General features: G+C 39.6%; 1 protein-coding gene across 2 annotated transcripts in view; it reads left to right on the forward strand.

The window, feature by feature from the left end:
• The window catches only part of BABAM2 (BRISC and BRCA1 A complex member 2), a 685,697-nt gene that overhangs the window by 390,313 nt on the left and 275,207 nt on the right, over positions 1-20,177 (forward strand). For both annotated transcript variants that reach the window (XM_049904727.1, XM_049904724.1), the window contains one exon: positions 10,463-10,572. In XM_049904727.1, the coding sequence (XP_049760684.1) occupies positions 10,463-10,572 (110 nt within the window). The remainder of the gene's footprint in view (positions 1-10,462; positions 10,573-20,177) is intronic.

Consider the following 20,177-nt stretch of genomic DNA (forward strand, 5'->3'; position numbering starts at 1 on the left):
GTGGGCATAACAGGTCCTACTCCCTGCCCAGGGAATGCAGCAGTCTCTGAGGCTGCCTTGGGACCTGGTGCAGAGCAGGGAGAGGTCAGATAAATAGGAGAGACATTTTTCCCCCAAAGGGGTGTTTTTTGATCTGCGCAGTAGGTTAGTCTCATGTACTTACCTTTTACCAATTGAGTGCCACTTTTCCCTGATTCTGGAGATGTGAGTGGACTCCCTACTGCTTGGTCTCTCCTGATGTGGAAAGCGCATCCCAAAATTCCACTGCTTGTGTCACTGTGCTCATGCCAGCAGATCCAGCCTGCGTCGGTGCCAGTTCCTGCTGGGTCAGGTCTAGCAACTCCTCTCTGCTTCTGAACCGCCTTTCCCTCCCTCTTCCGCTCAGTCCAATTCCTCAGCTTTGCCTTTGATGTTCAGGGCTCCTAAATTGTCATATATAATTGATTCACTTGTTTTTTCAGGTCCGTGTTGTAAGAGGGACTACGGGAAGTGTCTGACTTCTCTGCCATCTTGGCCCTGCCAGCTCCATTCTCTTTTAGCACATGTGATTTGTGATTGTCTCCAGTTAATGAGGGTGTAGTGCCTGGGGGCTGAAATAACTTGAAAATAACCAATTGCCTAGTTGCCATGAGTGCCAGACAGTCTAAGCCAGGTGACCTACTGGGTGGGTGAAAAGGCGTTATTAGCTCCTAGGGTACTAGTCCTTTCTGTCTTCAAACACAGAATCACCTGGAAAAAGTCTCTAACTCTCAGAACTTAGAGCAACCTGGAGAGAAGAGGATAGGGTTTAGCTTTAATAGGAAGAATAGTATGATAATGGAAAGGGTATCAGAACAAGAGTCTCAAATGGGATAAGGGAAGAGAAACTAACATTGAGCACTTTCTTCAATGCCTGGCTCTGTGCTAGACACTTTCACACATGCATTGTCATTTATTTCTTATAACAATGGCTACTTCACTGTTACATAGCTACAGGGTGCATGCTCAAGGGACAAAAATAACAAGCTGCTTGCATTTAAGAAGTATATGATTATTTGCAAAAGCTGTGCAAACCTGTTGCTTCCCATAGTCCCCAAACTTAGCATATATGAGAAACACAAAAACATGTAAACTCTGCATAAAAAATTTCTGTAGCTAAAAAGATCACGATATTTGTGCAGTTCTTAAGTTGCATGACAAACTTGCAGAACATTTCATATATCCAAATGGCATACTGCAATGGACTTTTTTTTGCCTCTAAAAGAGCTCTGGCTCCTCTACTGCCTCTTCCTTGATTGGGTAAGGTTCAGGGGGTTATAGAGGACAGAGTGCAAGGTGCTCCCTAGACCCTGGATGGGGTATTGTGCTGTTTCAAGTCCTCTAGGATGAGAGGCAAGAAGACCAGGGGATAACCTAGTATTCTAGCTGCAGCCAGAGCCAGGCAATGCAGGCCAGTTGCTCTAGCAAAGCTTTCTTCTGGCATGCGTGTAGGCACGCAGTGCTTCTTTGTCCTAAAAGTCCTTTCTAGGTTCTGACTAGGGTTTAGAATTCCGTAGTAGATGTCCTTTTTAGCACTTAATTCTTTAAATTTTGATTTCCAATGGTTATCATCTATATGAATCCATTTAATAATTTACGACCCATTCAAAAAAACACAGAAGATGTTAATTGTAAGTGAAGGAAGACCACTTCAGCCTGGGCACATAGGGCAACACATTAGCTTTCAGAAGCCAGGAGCAGGTTGAATAGCCAAACCACAGTAGAAGCCAGGGACACAGCGGGCTGAGAACCACGGGAGCTGAGGGCATGAATTCTGCCAGAGGTCTCTCCTCTGGTATCTCTGCTTCTCTCAGCCTGATGGCTTTGTTCTCTCACGCTGGCATCTCCACGTATGGGATGTGACTACTGACAGTTTCTTCTGCCCCTGGAGAAGGACTAACCTGCATTTGGTTCCCAAATTCACAAATCTTGAGGAAAGAACCTGGTCCGTGGCTGGATCCATTAGCTGTTCCCGAGGGTCTGAGGGGTAGGAACCGGACAACTCTTTCAGGAGCTATGTGGATTGGGAAATAGGGGTAGGGACTAGAAGAAAGAGGGACTTCCCAGGAGAAGAGAGGGTGCCAGGCAAACAACATCACAGGTGTCCACTATGTCAACTACTACTTTAAATCTTTTTTTATTCCCTTACAAAGAACTGTGTAAATTATTTAGGTCAAAACTTTACCCACCTTTTCTTTAAGTTTTGGAGACATACTGTCATTGTGTGCCGTCACATCGATTCCATCTTATAGCGACCCTATATGACAGAATAGAACCATTTCATAGGGTTTCCTAGGCTGTAGTCTTTACGGGAGCAGATTACCAGGTTTATTCTTCCATCGCAGCAGCTGGTAGGTTCAATCTACCAACCTTTCAGTTAGCAGTCAAGCACTTAACCATCACTCTACCAGGGCTACTTATGGATATGGTAAATGGTGATTATATTTATTCTAAATGAGCTTGTGTAAAAAAGTACTATTGTTTTCTTTTGTTTTGTTGGGCTCTTGGGTAGAAAGTCTGGTACAAGGTTTGTATTAGTAAGTGTGGGTAAAATCACAGCTCAGAGATATCTGAAGATGTGGTTCCATGTAATTGGTAAAAGAGTTGCAGAAGTGGACACCTTTAAATAAGCCCAGAAAAAGCTTTTAATCCAACTGAATAAGAAGATAGTTGTTAGGGCAACAGGGGAAACCCCACACTCCCAGATTCCTTCTTTCAAAACCCTGGTGGGTAGAGAGCATGACAGAAGAGAAGGAACAGTAATTGCTTCCAGTCAGAGTCCTGGCTGTTTTGCAGAGATTCCTCTGCACCCAGCCTCTCTGGCCTCCTGGAGAGAAAGCTCCACTTCACACACCTTTTAGAATAAAGCTGTGACTATTCAAAGAAAGTTAGTGTTTCGCAAGGATCCCTCTGTTAGCTATAATAGCTGATGGGACTGTATTTGACCAGCTGAATCATGATCATCATTATTTTAAAACAGCTAGGGTTTTTTCCCCCAACGTTATTTGTACAACATGTTCTTTTTTAGGGTTTTTTCCCCCAACGTTATTTGTACAGCATGTGTTTCAATTTAGTTTTATAAACAGCAGCTCTAACCAACGTATTAAGAGTGAGTACAGCTTCACAAGCAGATTCCTGCATAAATGAGAGCAATGAAATGGTCTTTGTTTATGAAAATAATAAATAAGATATAAAATTTAAAAAAAAAGCCTACCCCATACTTTATCATGACATCTAGAAGTGGTGAACTCAAGATGTCCTTTTGGAAAACATGGGCAGGTGGCAACAGCTCTAGACTGGTGTCCTGTACTAACCCCGTAAGCACTGGCTATTTCAAGTGCGTTGCAGTTGTACTTTCCTGACCTGACAATCTGCTCTTCTTATTTTCACTGAGTACAGTTGTTAATCATAGAATGTACCTAAATACACGTTATCGAAGGAAGGTTGATATTATTATAGCCTTACAACCCCATGGTCTTCATCGACATCTGTGTAGAAGCCACCCTCCTTTAATGAGTCTTGTAAAGATGTCAAATGAATACATTTTATTTAGTATAGTATCTGTTTTGAATACCCCATAGGTGCCTGATGCAGGCAGGGTAGTTTACTCAGGATAATAAAACCAAAAAACCCATTGCTGTTGAGTTGATCCTGACTCATAGTGACCCTATAGGAAAGAGTAGAACTGCCCTGTAGGATTTCCAAGGCTGTAATCTTTATGGAAGCAGACAGCCACATTTTTTCCTGTGGAGCACAGCTTGTGGGTTCGAACCACTGACTTTCTGGTTAGCAGCCGAGTGCTTAACCATTTTGCCACCAGGGCTCCATACTTTGGGTAATAAGAGAATAAAAAATAGTTCCTTAAGTTGCTTATAGTCTTTTAGAGCATAAAGGACTTAGACAATAAATAAAGAACAAGTAATTGTATAGTAACTCTAAGTCACTGAGATGTTTTCTGCGCATGGGTTTTCAAGTTTTTATGCCTTTCTTTGACCATTGATACCGAGTCTTTTTTGTGCTCAACAGCATGCTACGGGGTATAGCATCATGGTTAAGAATACAGGGTTCTGAGTCAACATACATGAGTTCAAACTCATCCTCTCCAGTTAATAGCTCTGTAACCTTAGGCAAGTTATTTTAATCTCTGGGCCTCAGTGTCCTTATCTGCTATTGAGAATAATAATACTACCTATAAGATTTTTTTTTATAAGATTGTTGTGAGGATTACCTGAGATAATGCATGTAAAGCACTAAGTAAAGTGACTGTTGTAAACACTCAGTAAATGTCAGCTGTTATTATTAGGCATGACAGGAAGTAGAAGAGCTATACCCTTCTCTCAAGAAATTTACCATCTGTTTGGATTATATATACTCCTCAAACAACATGGGGAATTACCAAAGCAACATGGTGAAAACTACCAAAGGCAGACCTAGATCAGATTGTAGTTGAAAGGAATCTCAATGGAAGCATGAGTTTGCAATTAGAGTTAAAGAAATTAAAGCCACACCAGTTAAGGAAAGGAGAGAAAGGACTTTTTGATATGGGGAATGGCAAGTGAAAAGTGTTAGTCAAGATCTAGTAGAATATATGGGGAGTGGCCCAATTTGTCTGGACTAGGTAGGGAGAATCTTTTTACTCCCATTTTACATGTGGAGAAACCAAATCAGAGGTACCTCTCCTAAATGCTACCTTCGTAAGAGATATCAAGAGAATTTTTAACCAAGAACTTGGTATATGGTGGCAATAGGTCATAAGTAAGCCTTTGGAACCCCTAACCCAGTGTTGAAATACTGTATGGAAAGGAGGAGGCTCAGGGGTTGGGAGTCACACCAACAGGCAAAAGAGCCATCCACTGGGGACCTATTTATTGCTCTTCTTCACCTGTGTGGTGCGACTTTACTCCCGTTTGGATTTGTTTTGCTTTCTGATTATAATTTTTTCCCCGACACTGGTACATACCCCAGCATTTTGTGAAGAAGAAATGACCTGAGTTCTGGAATGAGTAATGTCGTGATTGGACAGAGACCCCTTTGCAGTGAGATTAAGGTCCTGTGCACATAATTTTCCTTGTTCTTAAATGCTTCTTCTGCTTAGATCTAATTCTGTTCCTAGCATATTCATTGTTACATCTTAATGCCAAGAGAATCCAAATTCAAATTTTGATTGGGGTTGCTTATGCTGCCATGAGTCAGAATCAACTCCATGCAGTCAGTTTGGTTTGGCTTGGTATGCTGCTATGTAACAGTGAGTCAAGAGAAATTTTTATCCTAAATCTCTCTGTCTTAAGTAATAAGAGACCACTACTGATTCTCCATAAGGCCACCTTTGACCACCTTCTTTAAACTTTCATTCTCTCTCTGCTCCCTGTTCCTTTCCTTGGTTTATTTTTTCTCTGTAACATTTATAGCATACTATGTATTTTACGTATTGTGTTAAATCAGTGAATGAATGGTAGCACCATAAGAGTCTTGTTTTCTCCTACTTGAAAAAACATGGCTTTAAAAAATCTAAATTTATGTAATTTGATGGTGGTGTATCTATATTATCAAAATACTGGAGCCACTAAAGTAGAAACATCACTTGCTACATTTTAAAATAAGATTCCGTTATGTTGTTTGTTGTTGTTGTTGTTAGGTGCCGTCGAGTCAATTCCAACTCATAGCGACTCCACGTACAACAGAACGAAACACTGCCCAGTCCTGCATCATCCTCACAATCATTGCTATGCTTGAGCCCATTGTGGCAGCCACTGCGTCAATACGTCTAGTTGAGGGTCTTCCTCTTTTTACCTTACTCTCTACTTTACCAAGCATGATGCCCTTCTCCAGGGACTGATCCCTCCTTGTAACGTGTTGAAAGTAGGGAAGATGAAGTCTCACCATCTTTGCTTCTAAGGAGCATTCTGGTTGTACTTCTTCCAAGATAGATTTGTTCGTTGATTCTGTTATAGACATTTTAGTTTGCTTACAGCTTGCCAAAAACTCCTCCCTTTTGTATAATGAGGTGCTTTACCCAAGGAATCATGATTATTTCCAAGTCTAACTTAATACTATTTTAAATGTAACTCAACATGGTGCTTACATGATTTTCGGTATACTATATCCACCACCGGAAACCACCACCGGAAACCCTGGTGGCATAGTGGTTAAATGCTACGGCTGCTAACCAAAGGGTTGGCAGTTCGAATCCGCCAGGTGCTCCTTGGAAACTCTATGGGGCAGTTCTACTCTGTTCTCTAGGGTCGCTATGAGTCGAAATCGACTTGACGGCACTGGGTTTGGGTTTGGTTTTGGATATCCACCACCACCACTAGTTGTAATCAGCTTTGACACATGATGACTGCATATATGTCAGAGTAGAATAGTGCTTCGTAGAGTTTTCAATGTTAATTTTTTGGAAGGAGATCACCAGGCATTTCTTCTGAGGTGCCTCAAGGTGAACTCGAATTTGCAACCTTTTGGGTAGTAGCCTAGTGTGTTAACAGTTTGCACCACCCAAGGACTCCTGTATAATAGCTTCGTTATAGTCATTACGCCCACAGATTGATTTTGCTAGTAATGGTTACAGCGTTATTGTAAGCCTTTTTGAATTGAGAAATACAATGGCTTTTATATAATTTTCCTACGTGACTGGTGGTTTATAATATTTATGCTTCAGCTAATGCCTGTCATCAATTAGTTAATTGGTAGTTTGTACCTATATTGACACTTCTGGTCTCAACATATAGGGGCTTGTTTAATTGTTGCTGTCTTTATTTGGAATAATTAGCATATCAAAGGGTACAGCACAATAATAAATTGTATTTGTGTTTACTTTCATTTCCAAGGCTAATTGTTGCTTATTTTTCTATACCCTTTTGATATTTAAAAAGAGCCCCAGTTGAAATTAGGTATATAAATAAAACCATTATGACCTAAACAGAGTTGTTGATTCTTATTAGTAAATGTATCCTCTGCTGCTACATAGTTCAGATTTGAGTTTTTTTTTCAATAAAATCCTAAGTAGTCATAAACTTAAGGAACTAAAGAAATCAATATTGTGAATCTTCCTAACTAAAAGCATTTTCTGTTTATTTCCATTAGCTTTATACTATGAATTTTGAAACTCCAAATATTCCTCTGGTTAGAAGAGCAAGTTCAGTGGTTTACTTCATTCATTTACTTGTTCTTTCAGTCATTCATGCATTTCTTTTTTTCAACCAATTTGATATGTATGTTATCATTTTCCAGACACTAGAATCCAAAGATGAGCAGGAGAAGCTCCCAGCCTACAAGAACCCATAGGAACCCCTTTCTGCTGTAGTCAAGTGCTGAGCCAAATCCACTGTTATATTTCAGCAAAAAAGTGTGACCACTCTTTATTGTCTTGCCATATGTATGTCCGTGTTTGATATAAAGGTAGGAGGCAATATTCCTCTTTAGCTTCAGCAGATTCGGCATCTTTTCCATTATTTTAGCGTGCTATTCTTTCAGATAGCACAGATAGAAAGCCCTGAAAATGTATACTTACACATTTTAAAATGTCCCCTACTACACTGTAATCACCCCTTGTTTTCCAGATACTTCCATTAGTGGTTACAGTAATCATCTGTAATGTTAGCTTCTAAGAACCATGGTACAAGAGCTTCTTTTACAATTTCCCAGATGGGAAAGAACACATGTACAAGCTTGTTAGAGTTGCAGAAACTGGAAACAACACTGTGTGGATTTATATTTTTGGAATTCTCTGGGTTTATTTAAGCACTCAATGTTAACTTGGGTATCCATTAGGAATCAAATACCAATTCAGGGGAAACTCATGTGCCACACCAAGAGGAATAAAACATATTAGTTTGTAAAATGAACTCTTAGAAATAACTATTTTCATATTCAGACTAATGTTTCTTGTACTCTTTGCAGGATGCCAGATGATGAATGTCGATTATATAAACTGGGGTCATTTCGTTTGTTTTGAGGATTGTCTCTCAGCATTTCTGTCCTTTGCTTGAATAGTAGTGAAATGAGAAGTTAAAAAGTAGAAAAGGGAAATAATTCTAAATTATCCATAGGCATCTAGAATGAAGCCTTTAATTAAAAAGAGTTTTCAGTGGCCCCAAGTTGTTTGCAGTGAGTTTTTGCAGGTTTTTGTGACAGGTGGTCATAGCCTTCAGCCTTTACCTTTAACAAGGAAACTTAGTTGGTGGGGAAGGTATCTGAAAATCATTATGATTTCTTTTTTATTATCTTACGGCGACCAATATAACTATAAAGAGAACTGCTTCTATACTTCAATTATAAAATGAATTTGCCCCTATGAATGTGAAATTTTTTAGCTCAATTTTAACATGAGTTTCAGATATTTAATGAGTGTTACAGTCATGTTATTTAACCAGGTAGTTTATATTTGTTGAGGACCCAAAGTACTTTAGAAATTTTTCCATCCTCATTTTACAGAAAGGACAATTCAAGGTTGAATACTTTATCATCTATAAAAGGGCAACAAGTGATAAAAAAGCTCAAACTCTCAATCCTTGTTCTATTAAAACCACTAGATCTGGGGAACTTGGTGTATGGGGGTGGGGAGCAAGGAGTCAGCACTTAGTTTGCAGACGTGTTTGGTAACAGGAGCTTCTGTAAAGTCTGTTCCTGAAAATCAGTAGATGTAGAGAGTAAACCTCTCTCTTCTTTCTCTCTCCATGGGGTTGCCATGAGTTGGAATTAGTTCGACAGCAGACAGCAAGAGGTCTGGTTTTTTGTAAATGTTAGGAATTAACGTTCATTCCTTCACTGATTAGGTCATACATTCTGCAAACATCTAGTGGTTTCGAAGTTCCAGGTACTGTGCTAAGGCCCTCCCTTCCCCACCTTTCTCAGTTTGGAAAAAATAATGCCATATTTCTTATATCATAAAAAAAAACCGCATAAAAATATATTCCAAATGTTTTAAAAATCTACATGAAAAAATAAAATTATAAAAATATTAGGTAAAAAATAGAGACATAGTTTTTAAAAAAACCTCAGGGTGCGAGGAAATACTGACTAGATTTCACTCCATTAAAAAATTTAACTTTTCTCTGATGGCAGAAGAGCTTTTTCTGTAAAAACTTCCATATTGTCTGACTTGTTACGTGCCTAAATTTTGTAATGGAAAACCAGAATTAGCTGAGAAGCTAGAAAATAAAGAATGTAAAAGGAGCTTTAGACCGAAGGAAGGACATTGTTACTTTCTTCTCAATGCTTGTGGGCACTGATTCTTAAAGTTTAGGTTGAGTCCCCCCTGGGATGGCAGCTGAGCCTCCTGAGGATCTATAAACTAACCCAGCAGTGGGGCTGAGTTCTTACCAGTCCCTATGGGTGACAGATGTGCAGTTCTATTTAAAAAAGTTCTATTAAGTTTGTTTTTTTTAATTATATTTCACTCGGAGCCACTACCAACCAAAAGTAAATTATTAAGGTTTTCAAAAATTTGGTATTCACAAATTCACTGATTAGGTCATACATTCTGCAAACATCTAGTGGTTTCGAAGTTCCAGGTACTGTGCTAAGGCCCTCCCTTCCCCACCTTTCTCAGTTTGGAAAAAATACCACTCAAGTTTATTTTAATTCAGTATTTTACTCAGAAGCCTGGCAGACACTGGGTGCTTGGAACATGCATAGAGAATTTAAGTCCCACCCTTTTGATTCAGGACACTTCATCAGTGTTGGCTTGAGTTAGTTATGACATGCAGTTGCTGCTATTCTCGCCTTTTAATTATAGATTACAGTAAGGTTAGCTTTCTCATTACTAGCATAGTTTATTGTGGGTTGTTTGGTTAACTCCATGATGTTTCATGATGCATATTTGCATCAACAATGTTTTGTTTTATAATTTTCTTTTAACTAGACTTTTAAGATATGTATGCCTGTGGTTTACATATGAATCATCCATAGTAGTTTTGCTAAAGTAGATGTGTACATAACCTTCCTGCCATTTGCTTGTACAGTGACACACTTTATGATGATAGGTGTCCTGTGAAGCTTTGCTGTCTAAATAACTTACGACATACTGTCAAGGTAGGCATAATTAGATTACTGGATATCTTAATGTTTTGTTGGTGTTTTATAATATAAATCATGTTTATTACTCATATTCTCCCCATAAAAAGTAACTTATAAGCCACTCATGTATTGGAGCAACATGTTTACTGCAATTTGTTAATTGTGTTTTTGTCTAATTCTTTGTTATCACCAGATTTGTGTTTTCTACCAGGGAAGTGAGGTAAGTGGGCCTGTGGTCAGAAAGTTTGGAAGCCATCACTCTAGGGGAGTGACTAGGTATGCAGCAAAGGATGTGCTGAGGCACTAAGGTGGAATATGGGTAACTCATAGCCAATGGCCTCCGTGCTGGTGGACTATGAGATAATCACTGATAAGATGTTATGGCAATAGGTACTAATGACATTGTGTTTTTCACCTTCTGTTTAAGGATGCAAATGAAGACCCTGGAGAAGATGTGGCCCTCCTTTCTGTCAGTTTTGAGGACACAGAAGCCACTCAGGTGTACCCCAAGCTATACCTGTCACCCCGAATTGAACAGTAAGTACTAGTACCGTTAACTTCATGTAACTTGGAGGTTCTACTTGTTAACCAAACATGTCTTGATATTTCTTTTGCCACTCTTGAACTCTTAAAATTATTTCTCTTTATTGACTTTTATTCTCTTAGAAATGAATAGTATTAGTTTAGGTTGCAGAGTAAATGTAGTATTTGCCACTGCAATCTTTTGATGAATCTTGGAGTCGTGCAATTTGTGAAATGAATACTATGCCTTTGTAGAGAGAGCAGAGTAGACAGATTATGTCTGAAATTATGTCTCTCTCCAAATGCTCTCTGGGGTACTTACAGTTATAGTCTGAAGAGGGCTACTGAACAAACACCTGATCCATTTCTTTTTACATATTTGTATATGTTATAGTTATTTGTAAAAATGTGACTAGTCTCCTTAAAATATTCAGCAAAAACTTATTCGGAAGTTAGTAAAGGCAGCATTAAAAGTAGGTGACGTAAATTTTTTTGTTTTTTGCAAATCTGCTGCAAAAGACCTCTTCAATGTGTTAAAAAGCAAAGATACTGACTGCTTTGAGGACTAAGGTACACCCGACACAAACCATGGTATTTTCAATCACCTCATACGCATGCAAAAGCTGGGTAATGAATAGGAAAGACTGAAGAAGAATTGATGTCTTTGAATTACGGTGTTGCCGAAGAATATTGACTGTACCATGGACTGCCAGAAGAAAGAACAAATCTGTCTTAGAAGAAGTACAGCTAGAAGTGAGGCTGATGACACTTTGTCTCACATACTTTGGACATGTTATCAAGAGGGACCAGTCCCTGGAGAAGGATATCATGCTTGGTAAAGTAGAGGGTCAGCGAAAAAGAGGAAGACCCTCAACAACATGGATTGACACAGTGGCTGCAACAATAAGCTCAAATGTAGCAACAATTGTGAGGATGACGCAGGACCTTGCACCATTTCGTTCTGTTGTACATAGGGTTGCTATACTTGGAACAGACTGAACGGCACCTAACAACAACAACAGCTTAAAAAGATGACATGTTTGAAAATTATTTTCCTTTGTCTAAATGGCTTCTATAACTTCATGCAACATGCAGGCTTCATGGTAGAAGTAGTTTGGTATCATACTTGTGGTTTTTACCAAGTAACTTTACTCATCAGTAATAAATTATACAAGGACTAGTCTCATAGTGCGCTTATTGTTGGCTAAAATACTTCAGAGGCTTACTTCAAAGGAAGCTGAAATTCACTGAAAATGGATTATAAGCAGATTTGGTTGGGAATTTCTGACAGGACAGATTTTTCATCAGTAGAGAGTAGGTTTTTTTTTTTCTTTGCTCTAATTTCTTTTCAGTGGAGAGTTTTTACAGACTGTGATTGAAATGTGTTATTAAAGATCTCTGCAAGGCAGTCGTCAGGATTGGCTGATTTCTGCCAGTGAGTAGATGTGTTCACCATCTGTCTTAGTCATCTAGTGTTGCTATAACAGAAATACCACAAGAGGATGGCTTCACCAAACAGAAGTTTATTCTATCACAGTCTAATAGGCTAGAAGTCCAAATTCAGGACGTCATCTCCAGGGGATGGTTTTCTCTCTCTATCCGCTCTGGAGGAAGGTCCTTGTCATCAATCTTTCCCTGGTCTAGGAGCTCCTCAGCACAGGAACCTCAGATCCAAAGGACGCGCTCTGCCCCTGGTGTTGCTTTCTTGGTGGTATGAGGTCCCCATGTCTCTCTGCCCACTTCTCTCTTTTATATCTCAAAAGAGATTGGCTTAAGACACAATCCAGTCTTGTAGATTGAGTACCACTTCATTAACATAACTGCCACTAATTTCATCTCATCAACATCATATAAACCCACCCAGTGCCCTCGAACATCACAGAGATAGGAAAATCACACCAGATGACGAAATGGTGGACGATCTCACAATACTAGGAATCATGACCTAGCCAAATTGGTACACATATTTTTGGCGGACACAATTCAATCCATGACACCATCCAACATTCATATATAGCATTCTTTGGCCTCTTCTGACCTTAGTTGCTTTAGTTCGTGAATCATGGACGTATGATTTTACAAACTGGTATGACACAGACGTGCTTCCTCAAGCGTAGGAGATTGGAAGCGTCTATAGAGCAGGCAATCTCTCATTTATTTATGTATCTCTGACAGTACCTTGTACAGGATTTTGCAGTCGTAGGGGCTCAATGAATGCTTTAGTTTTTAATTGAAAATACTAAACCATATCAGTCAAAGGGTGCTGGAGACAGTGCAGCAAAGTGGTAAAAGGGAAAAGCTCTGGAGTCAAGCAGATCTGGCTTAACCCAGGGTCTGCCACTTACCAGTTGGCACAGTATTTAACATCTCTGAGCTTGTTTCCTCATCCATAAAATCGAGATAATAACACCTATTTCATGTGTTGTTTTGGGGATTGTGTTAAATACTGTTCAGAAAGCATTAATCACAGTACCTGGCACTATGGCAAACACTCAGCAAGTAGTATCTATTGATGTTATTATTATTAATATAGTTCATAGGAGAAGAATGAGTGAGTGGGTGGATAGCAGGGACAAGCTGAGGCAAAGAAGGAGAGGACTGGTAAATAAGTGAGCAAATACTAGTTATAGAGTAGCCACTCAGTAAGTACTTAGTGAGTTAAATTAAGGGGCGTTTCAGTGATGAGAAAAGAGAGTTACTGAAAGAATCACAAGGCGTGGCGTAAGAAGAACATGTAAGTTAAGCTGCAGCCAAGAATTTGCCAGCTCAGAAAAACAGTTTTTCTAGCAGCCAGGTTATTTTTTCTTTGAAGTTACAGCACCCAGTTTGTAAATAAAGTTGCTAATAAAATATTTCTCACTTTAAAAATGTAAGATAGGATACAAAAAATCATTAGTGAAGGGTGTATTTCATAAGTTATTTTCCGTTTCTAGAATCTAGCTGTCTACGTTTCCCCCTCTTTTTATGTTAAGAATTGGCCACAACTTTACCTTTCCAAATCGACTTCCTATTAAATTCTCCTTAAGTGGCCTGGCCTGCAGCTAGACCTGGTCACTTGAAGTTCTCTTAATTCACCTGTAGTCCCTTGTCTCTGTGCCTTTGCCAAAGCTATTTCCTTCATGTAAAATGGCCTTCTCAAACCCCCTCTTCCTGGTGACGTAGTGTACATTTTCTAAGGCCTTCTTCAAAGGCCATCTCTACCAATCATTTTCCCAGAGCACAATTAGTCCAGCCCTCTCCTGAATTCCTGTAACACTGAATTTATATCATGCTTACCATCTGCTCACTATAGCTTTAATTAGTAATGTACATTTTTTAATCTTTTACTAAATTGCAAGCTACTTAAGGGCAAGGAACAAATCTTTTCATTCCTTTAATGCCTTGCACAAATGCAAGGCACAGTCAACAACTGCCTATTTGGTAGTATTAACTAGGTTAATAAGTAATTCTCAGAAAAGGATTTGAAAATGCTGCACTGAGAGACCTTGCATTTTTCCTGGTTGATGCAAGTTCACTTTAGTAGAACTGTATTTGTAGTACCAAAGAAAACTACCAAAACTTATTACATTCTTAAGTAGCAGTTTTCAAAATGAGGTTTAAAGTAGAAGTGGTAAAATTGGGGTATGACTTTTTAAGTGTTTACATATCTGCTACAGTTATGAATATTTTAGGTAACTTTTGCAGAGCTTAAGACCTAGAACAGAAGTAATGTCATTTCAGAAGGGCCAAGATCATGAGATAATGTTGTAAGAGCTGAAGGAGAGGGACAGGTACTATCACTGGTATTGTGTTAAGCTCTCATTTGTTTTCTGTGTTTTATGCTATCCTGTCAACTCTTAGCTATTCAAGTGTTGATTATAGACTCAGACTTGGAGAGTTCGTTCAGGAGTCACAGGAAAAGCATCCCATGTGGACCCACCCTAGGCCGATGCCAGACTCTCCTTAGTTGAGGCTTATACACCTTTTGGCTTCTGCTGTAGCTCTTTCTAGGAAGTCTCAAGCCCCATGCACTACATAGGACAGTCAGGAACTCAGGGCAGACCAGTAACCTTATCCACGTTAGGTAAAAATTGGCACGAGGAGCCTTGTGTCCCCACCACCTGCTCTCCATGGGCATCAAGAACTACCTTGACCCCACTCCAATCTGGCTGTCATCACTCTGCCCCAGCTTGTCCATGCAGTGGGTAAGGCTATTACACTCACATTAACTCATTCCACAAATAGAAAAAGAAAAACGCCACTTCTGGGTCTTGTCATCACACGTAGGAAAAGGCTCAATTTGTTGTACCCTAAAGATTTCTAGGGACAGGGATAACCAATGTCCCCAAATTAGACATCCCTACAAATGAGAACATCTGGCAGCTACATTGGGTAGAAAACATTTAAGTGTGTTTGATTTGATGAAGCTCTGCAATGCAGTCTCACTTCTGGATCCTGTTTACCACGGTCCTGGAATAGCTCCTCTGGGGTGCTGGCAGCCTGTGCACATGACTGCACACTCTCATGGTGCTGAGTGCAGATTGTTTCCTGTTCCTCACTGTGCATATACATGGCTTGCAAAGTAAACGCCTTCCGAGAAGAACTTTGTGTTCTCTTACACAAGGGACATTTATGAAATACCCATATTTCAGGCCCTATACATTTGTTTTCCAAGGAACCAAAACCAATCAGTTGAATTAGAGACTAAGTACTGTTCATGAAAGAAAAAAAAAGTTAGTGGTGAGTTACGCAAAAGAAAGCTAGTGATGAATTGTGCAAAATGGATTTGGGTTAAATATTAGGAGAGGAAAGAAACTAGTTTCCAAATCTTATAATTAACTAGTTTCTAAGCCTTCCCCCCCACCCCCACCCCAACCCTGGCAGAAAAGCTGTGAGTTTTAAGGTTACGTCATCAGGACTGCACTAACCTCACTCAATCTTTCCCTCCTTCTCAGAGTGTTGGCGGTTCCAGCAGTGAGACCAAAGGTTAAACAGGCATCAGAGACCACACAGTCCTCTTCCCCAAAGGTGTGGGCCCTTTTCTTTGGCTTGAGCCAGTTTGTGGGAGTGGTTTGAAGAAAACCAGCTTTGTCACTCCCTGTGCTGTTCCCACTTGGTGGATAAAAAGAGGACTTCAGCCCCTGAGGCAGACCAGGTGGCATCTTTCACAAGTACAGAATTTGTTTTTAGAACTTTTTGTTGTTAAGTTACAGTCCGTCTTGGAAATAAGTACTCAAAGCTTACCACCCCAAAAATGCTCACCATTAGCGAGGCCTGTGTGCATGCAAATGTACGTGCATTCATTCTTCCAGGCCAGGAGAACTGAGCAACTGTAAGGGCCTTTGCTAGGTGCCTTAGAAGGTATAAAGATTAGTGAGATATGGCCCATGTCCTTTAGTTAATACAGTAAGGGAGATAGGAACAAGTATGGTATGTTACAGCTTTTGGGTCAGTAGAAAAGGCACAAAAAGGCTTGGCACAGAGCCCTCTGTTCCTCTACTTACTGACTGGCAATCTTGGCTCAAGTTACTTAACTCTTTGAGCTTCATTTCATCTTTTCTAAAGAGGATAAGTCTGGGTTTTAGTTTCATCTACTCCAAGGGAGAGCATACAAATGTAGTGCTTGGTGCATGGTCAGTGTCCAGTTAGTGAGGCTCAAGTTTATAAATACATAAGAAAATACTAATGAAGTACTGTAAGTGGCCAAAGGATGATGTCATGGATTGAATTGTGTCCCCCCAAAATATCTGTCAACTTGTCTAGGTCATGATTCCCTGGTATGATTGTATGATTGTCTACCATTTTATCTTCTGATGTGATTTCCCTATATGTTGTAAATCCCATCACTATGATGTAGTGAGATGGATTAGTGGCAGTTATACTGATGAGGTCTACAAGATTAGGTAGTGTCTTAAGCCAATCTCTTTTGAGACACATAAGAGAAAAGTGAGCAGAGAGACACCGGGGCCTCATACCACCAAGAAAGAAGCACGGGGAGCAGAGAGCATCCTTTTGACCCGGGATTCCTGCCCAGAGAAGCTCCTAGCCCAGGGGAAGATTGAGGAGAAGGACCTTCCTCCAGAGCTGACAGAGAGAGAAACCCTTCCCCTGGAGCTGAGACCTTGAATTTGGACTTTTAGCCTACTAGACTATGAGAAAATTAATTTCTCTTTGTTAAAGCCACCCATTTGTGGTATTTCTGTTATAGCAGAACTAGATGACTAAGACAGATGGGGATATCACATTTGCATTTGATATGGGGGAGAGGGGCTTTGAAAGATTTTGGAAAGCCTGAGTCTTCCAGTTTAATGTGTTTTTTTCTAGGAATTAAATATGCAATACTGTAATAATACAAATGTATTTGTTTAGTACTTTAAATTGTTCAAGCTGCTTTTTACTTTACCATCCCAATTGATTCACATGATGAGTATTCCCAGCATGTGTTTATAATATGCCTGTTTTACCCTATAACCTGGAGTTCTTAGACCCTTTCTGAACTCCTTCACTGCCTCTACTGTACTTCCTTTTTCTACCCATCAAGTTTTTAAAATTATGTTTCCTGTGATTACATCCCTAGACCTCTTTTGTGACCTTACCACTTTGTGGATGTTCCAAGCCCCACTTCTAATCCCAACTTTTCTCCCTGTTTTTCTTATCTGCTTTTCTAGGTACCTGATGCGCATGTGGAAACCCTGGTGGCGTAGTGGTTGAGTGCTATGGCTGCTAACCATTGTCCTTGCTGCTGTCGTTACCTAGTTCAGTCCTTGAATTTCCATGCCTCCTGATTGGCCTTTTAACTTCCAGTTTCTTCTGATTTTAGTCTGTTGAGCAGAAGACTATCAGATGAATCTCCTCGAAGCAAGTGCCAGTCATGTAATATCTTTGCTCAAAACCAATGCCTCAACCCTTTGCCAGCTGAATTAAGTACACATCTCTCAATCTGATATTCAAAGTGTTCTGCGTTGTGGTCCCAGCTGATCTCCCCAACCAAATCTAGATGTGTATTCTGTTGTTCAGCCAAGCTCTGTGTGTGTGTGTGTGTGTGTGTGTGTGTGTGTGTGACTGCCTGAACACACTATTTATTTATTTGTTCGTTTGTTACACTTCCATACCTTTGCTTGGGCTGCTCTTTATATCAGGACATTGGATTTATTTCTCCCTCCTAAGGGTTTGTGAAACTTCTATCTATCCTCTTAGATTTTCTCAATCACCACCTCCTCCATTAAACTTTTCCTAATCACTTCTACCTGCCTATCCAACAAGACTGTGCTTTTCCCTCCTGTGTTTGTGTCTCTGCTGTGACATTGAATTCCTGGACTATAAACTCCTTAAGGGTTGGGACCAAGGTGTATTCATCTTTGGATCTGTTACAGTCTAGACTATGTATTCATCTTTGGATCTATTACAGTCTAGTACGTGTATTCATCTTTGGAGCTATTACAGTGTAGTATCATATCTTGTTCATGGAATGGCAGTTAGTAAATGTTTATCAAATTGGTTTGATAGCCATATTTTCCTCGTAAGTTACTTTCCCAGTACTGAATATGAGTTACGCCAAACTTACCCAGATTCACTCATTCTGTTTTCAATGTGAGTACTAGCTTAGCTGGTCAGTTTTCACATCAGCTTGAGTGTTTTTAAGGTCTCTTGGTTCAAGCACTGTGCTGTCTACCTGTATTCCAGAAGCCCTGGACCTCAGTTCCATTTCTTTTAATGTCTGGTGACAGACCATGGAAGGGAGGTAGCTTCTTACTGAGTTACAGTTCAAGTTCCAGCTGTAGGAGCAGGTGCCCTGTGTCCCCTTACCCCTCTGTTTCCATCAGGTGAGGCTAGTGAACTACAAGCACATCTCCTGCCAAGCTGGCCCTGTTCTGGCCCCAGCCTGAGCTCACCGCAATATTCACTGGTTCGGTTCCTTGGAAGGGCAGAAAGCTTTGACACTGTGATGGTTAATTTTATGTGTCGGCTTGTGTGTCAGAGTCACTTTCACAGGTACTAGGGTTAGGACAGAAACCCTGGTGGCATAGTGGTTAAGTGCCATGGCTGCTAACCAAAGGGTCGGCAGTAGGACTTCAGTATATCTTTTGGGAGGACACAATTCAATCCATATCAGCAGGAGTAAGCTGAAACTCAACCAAAGGTCTAAGGAAAGTGGGAGGGGGAAAGCTGAAAATTAAAATACTACTAAGAATTACGGGTTAGTGAGGATATTAAATTTGGATGAGTTAGATAAAATAAGAGTGCTTTAAAAGCAATAAAGAAATTAAGCATAGTGTAATTTTCTTAATTCAATACTGATTTTCAGCATCTTAATAGAATGGAATATAAAATTTTTTGTTTTAGATTCTCAAAAGATTTTTTTAGAATTGTTTTATAAGTTTGCCTTTTTTTTTATTATTCATTCCTACATCAGTTGTCTCAAAAAAGAGACCCCAAATCACTCATGGTGATTTTGTGTCAGGATTTAAGTAATACAGCATCATAGTAAACATCATAATTTAATTTAGCCTTACTCATGTTTACTTGAGTCACTGAGATAATCCTATAATAAATATTGTGCTCCTGGAGGGTTTTTTCTTTGATAAATATACAGTCCTGAGTATGTTAAGACAACCAGCTGTCTGGAGAAGATGTGTACTTGGTTTTAGTGGAGTGAGCTGTCTCAGCCTCTAAGGACTTGAGATGTTCGGTTTACTAGTCTGGGAGCAGGGCCAGAAGGGTTCTTCGTGACTTAGAATGGAATTCTGAAAAGTAAGTTCAGCAAGTTTTCATTAGTGAGTTTGGCCTTTTGTCTTGCCTGAGCCTCCCAAAAGATCAAGAGCTCAGCCTCCACTTTGAAGCAGTACAAAAAATAACGAGAATGGAATTTAGATGGGGGAGAAAATCAATCAGCCCCAAAAGGTTGTATTTTTGGAAGCATTCTGGTATATAACTCCCACCTCCCCAGCTGCCTAAGTTAGTGATATCTGAGTGTTTTTATCTAGCTTTCTTTTTAAGCGGAAAATACACATTTAGAAATGTTTTTTTTTTTTTATATACATATGTGTGGGTTGGGTATACATATATTTGTGGTAACTCAAATCTCACTGGTTTGACACTTAACCTCTTAGTGGTTTTTTTTTTTTTTTTTTCCTTTTGTGTCTTTAGGCAGCTCTGTGCCTAATTTCTCTTAAATGCAATTCCCTATCTACAGCATAATGACCACCTAAAACTATAATGTAGAATAGGTCTTCATTTAAAAAAAAACCAAGGCTAGCGTCTTTCTGCTAAGCATCTCAAGGGTTTTGTGCAGAGTTTTTTTCCTGCAGTAAACAGGAGAAATTCATGATTTGCAGTATAACACAATAGCTCGCAGCAAATCTCTGGACCTGGTCATTTCTGTTTTGTTGTTGTTTTATTGTTGTTTTTCTTGTAGTGAAATATATATAACAAAACATCTGCCTTTTGTAACCCTTCATTACAAGCCTTTTTATTTACACAATTCAGTGACATTAATTATGTTCCCCATGTTGTACAACTGTTAACCACTACCCATTTCCAAATATTTTCATCACCTTTAATAGAAACTCAGTAACCCCTACACAGTACCTCCTCATTTCCCCCCTCATTATACTTGGACCCACAATCAACACCCATGGAAG

Source organism: Elephas maximus, chromosome 12, assembly GCF_024166365.1.
Source record: "Elephas maximus indicus isolate mEleMax1 chromosome 12, mEleMax1 primary haplotype, whole genome shotgun sequence".
NCBI classification, from domain to species: domain Eukaryota; kingdom Metazoa; phylum Chordata; class Mammalia; order Proboscidea; family Elephantidae; genus Elephas; species Elephas maximus.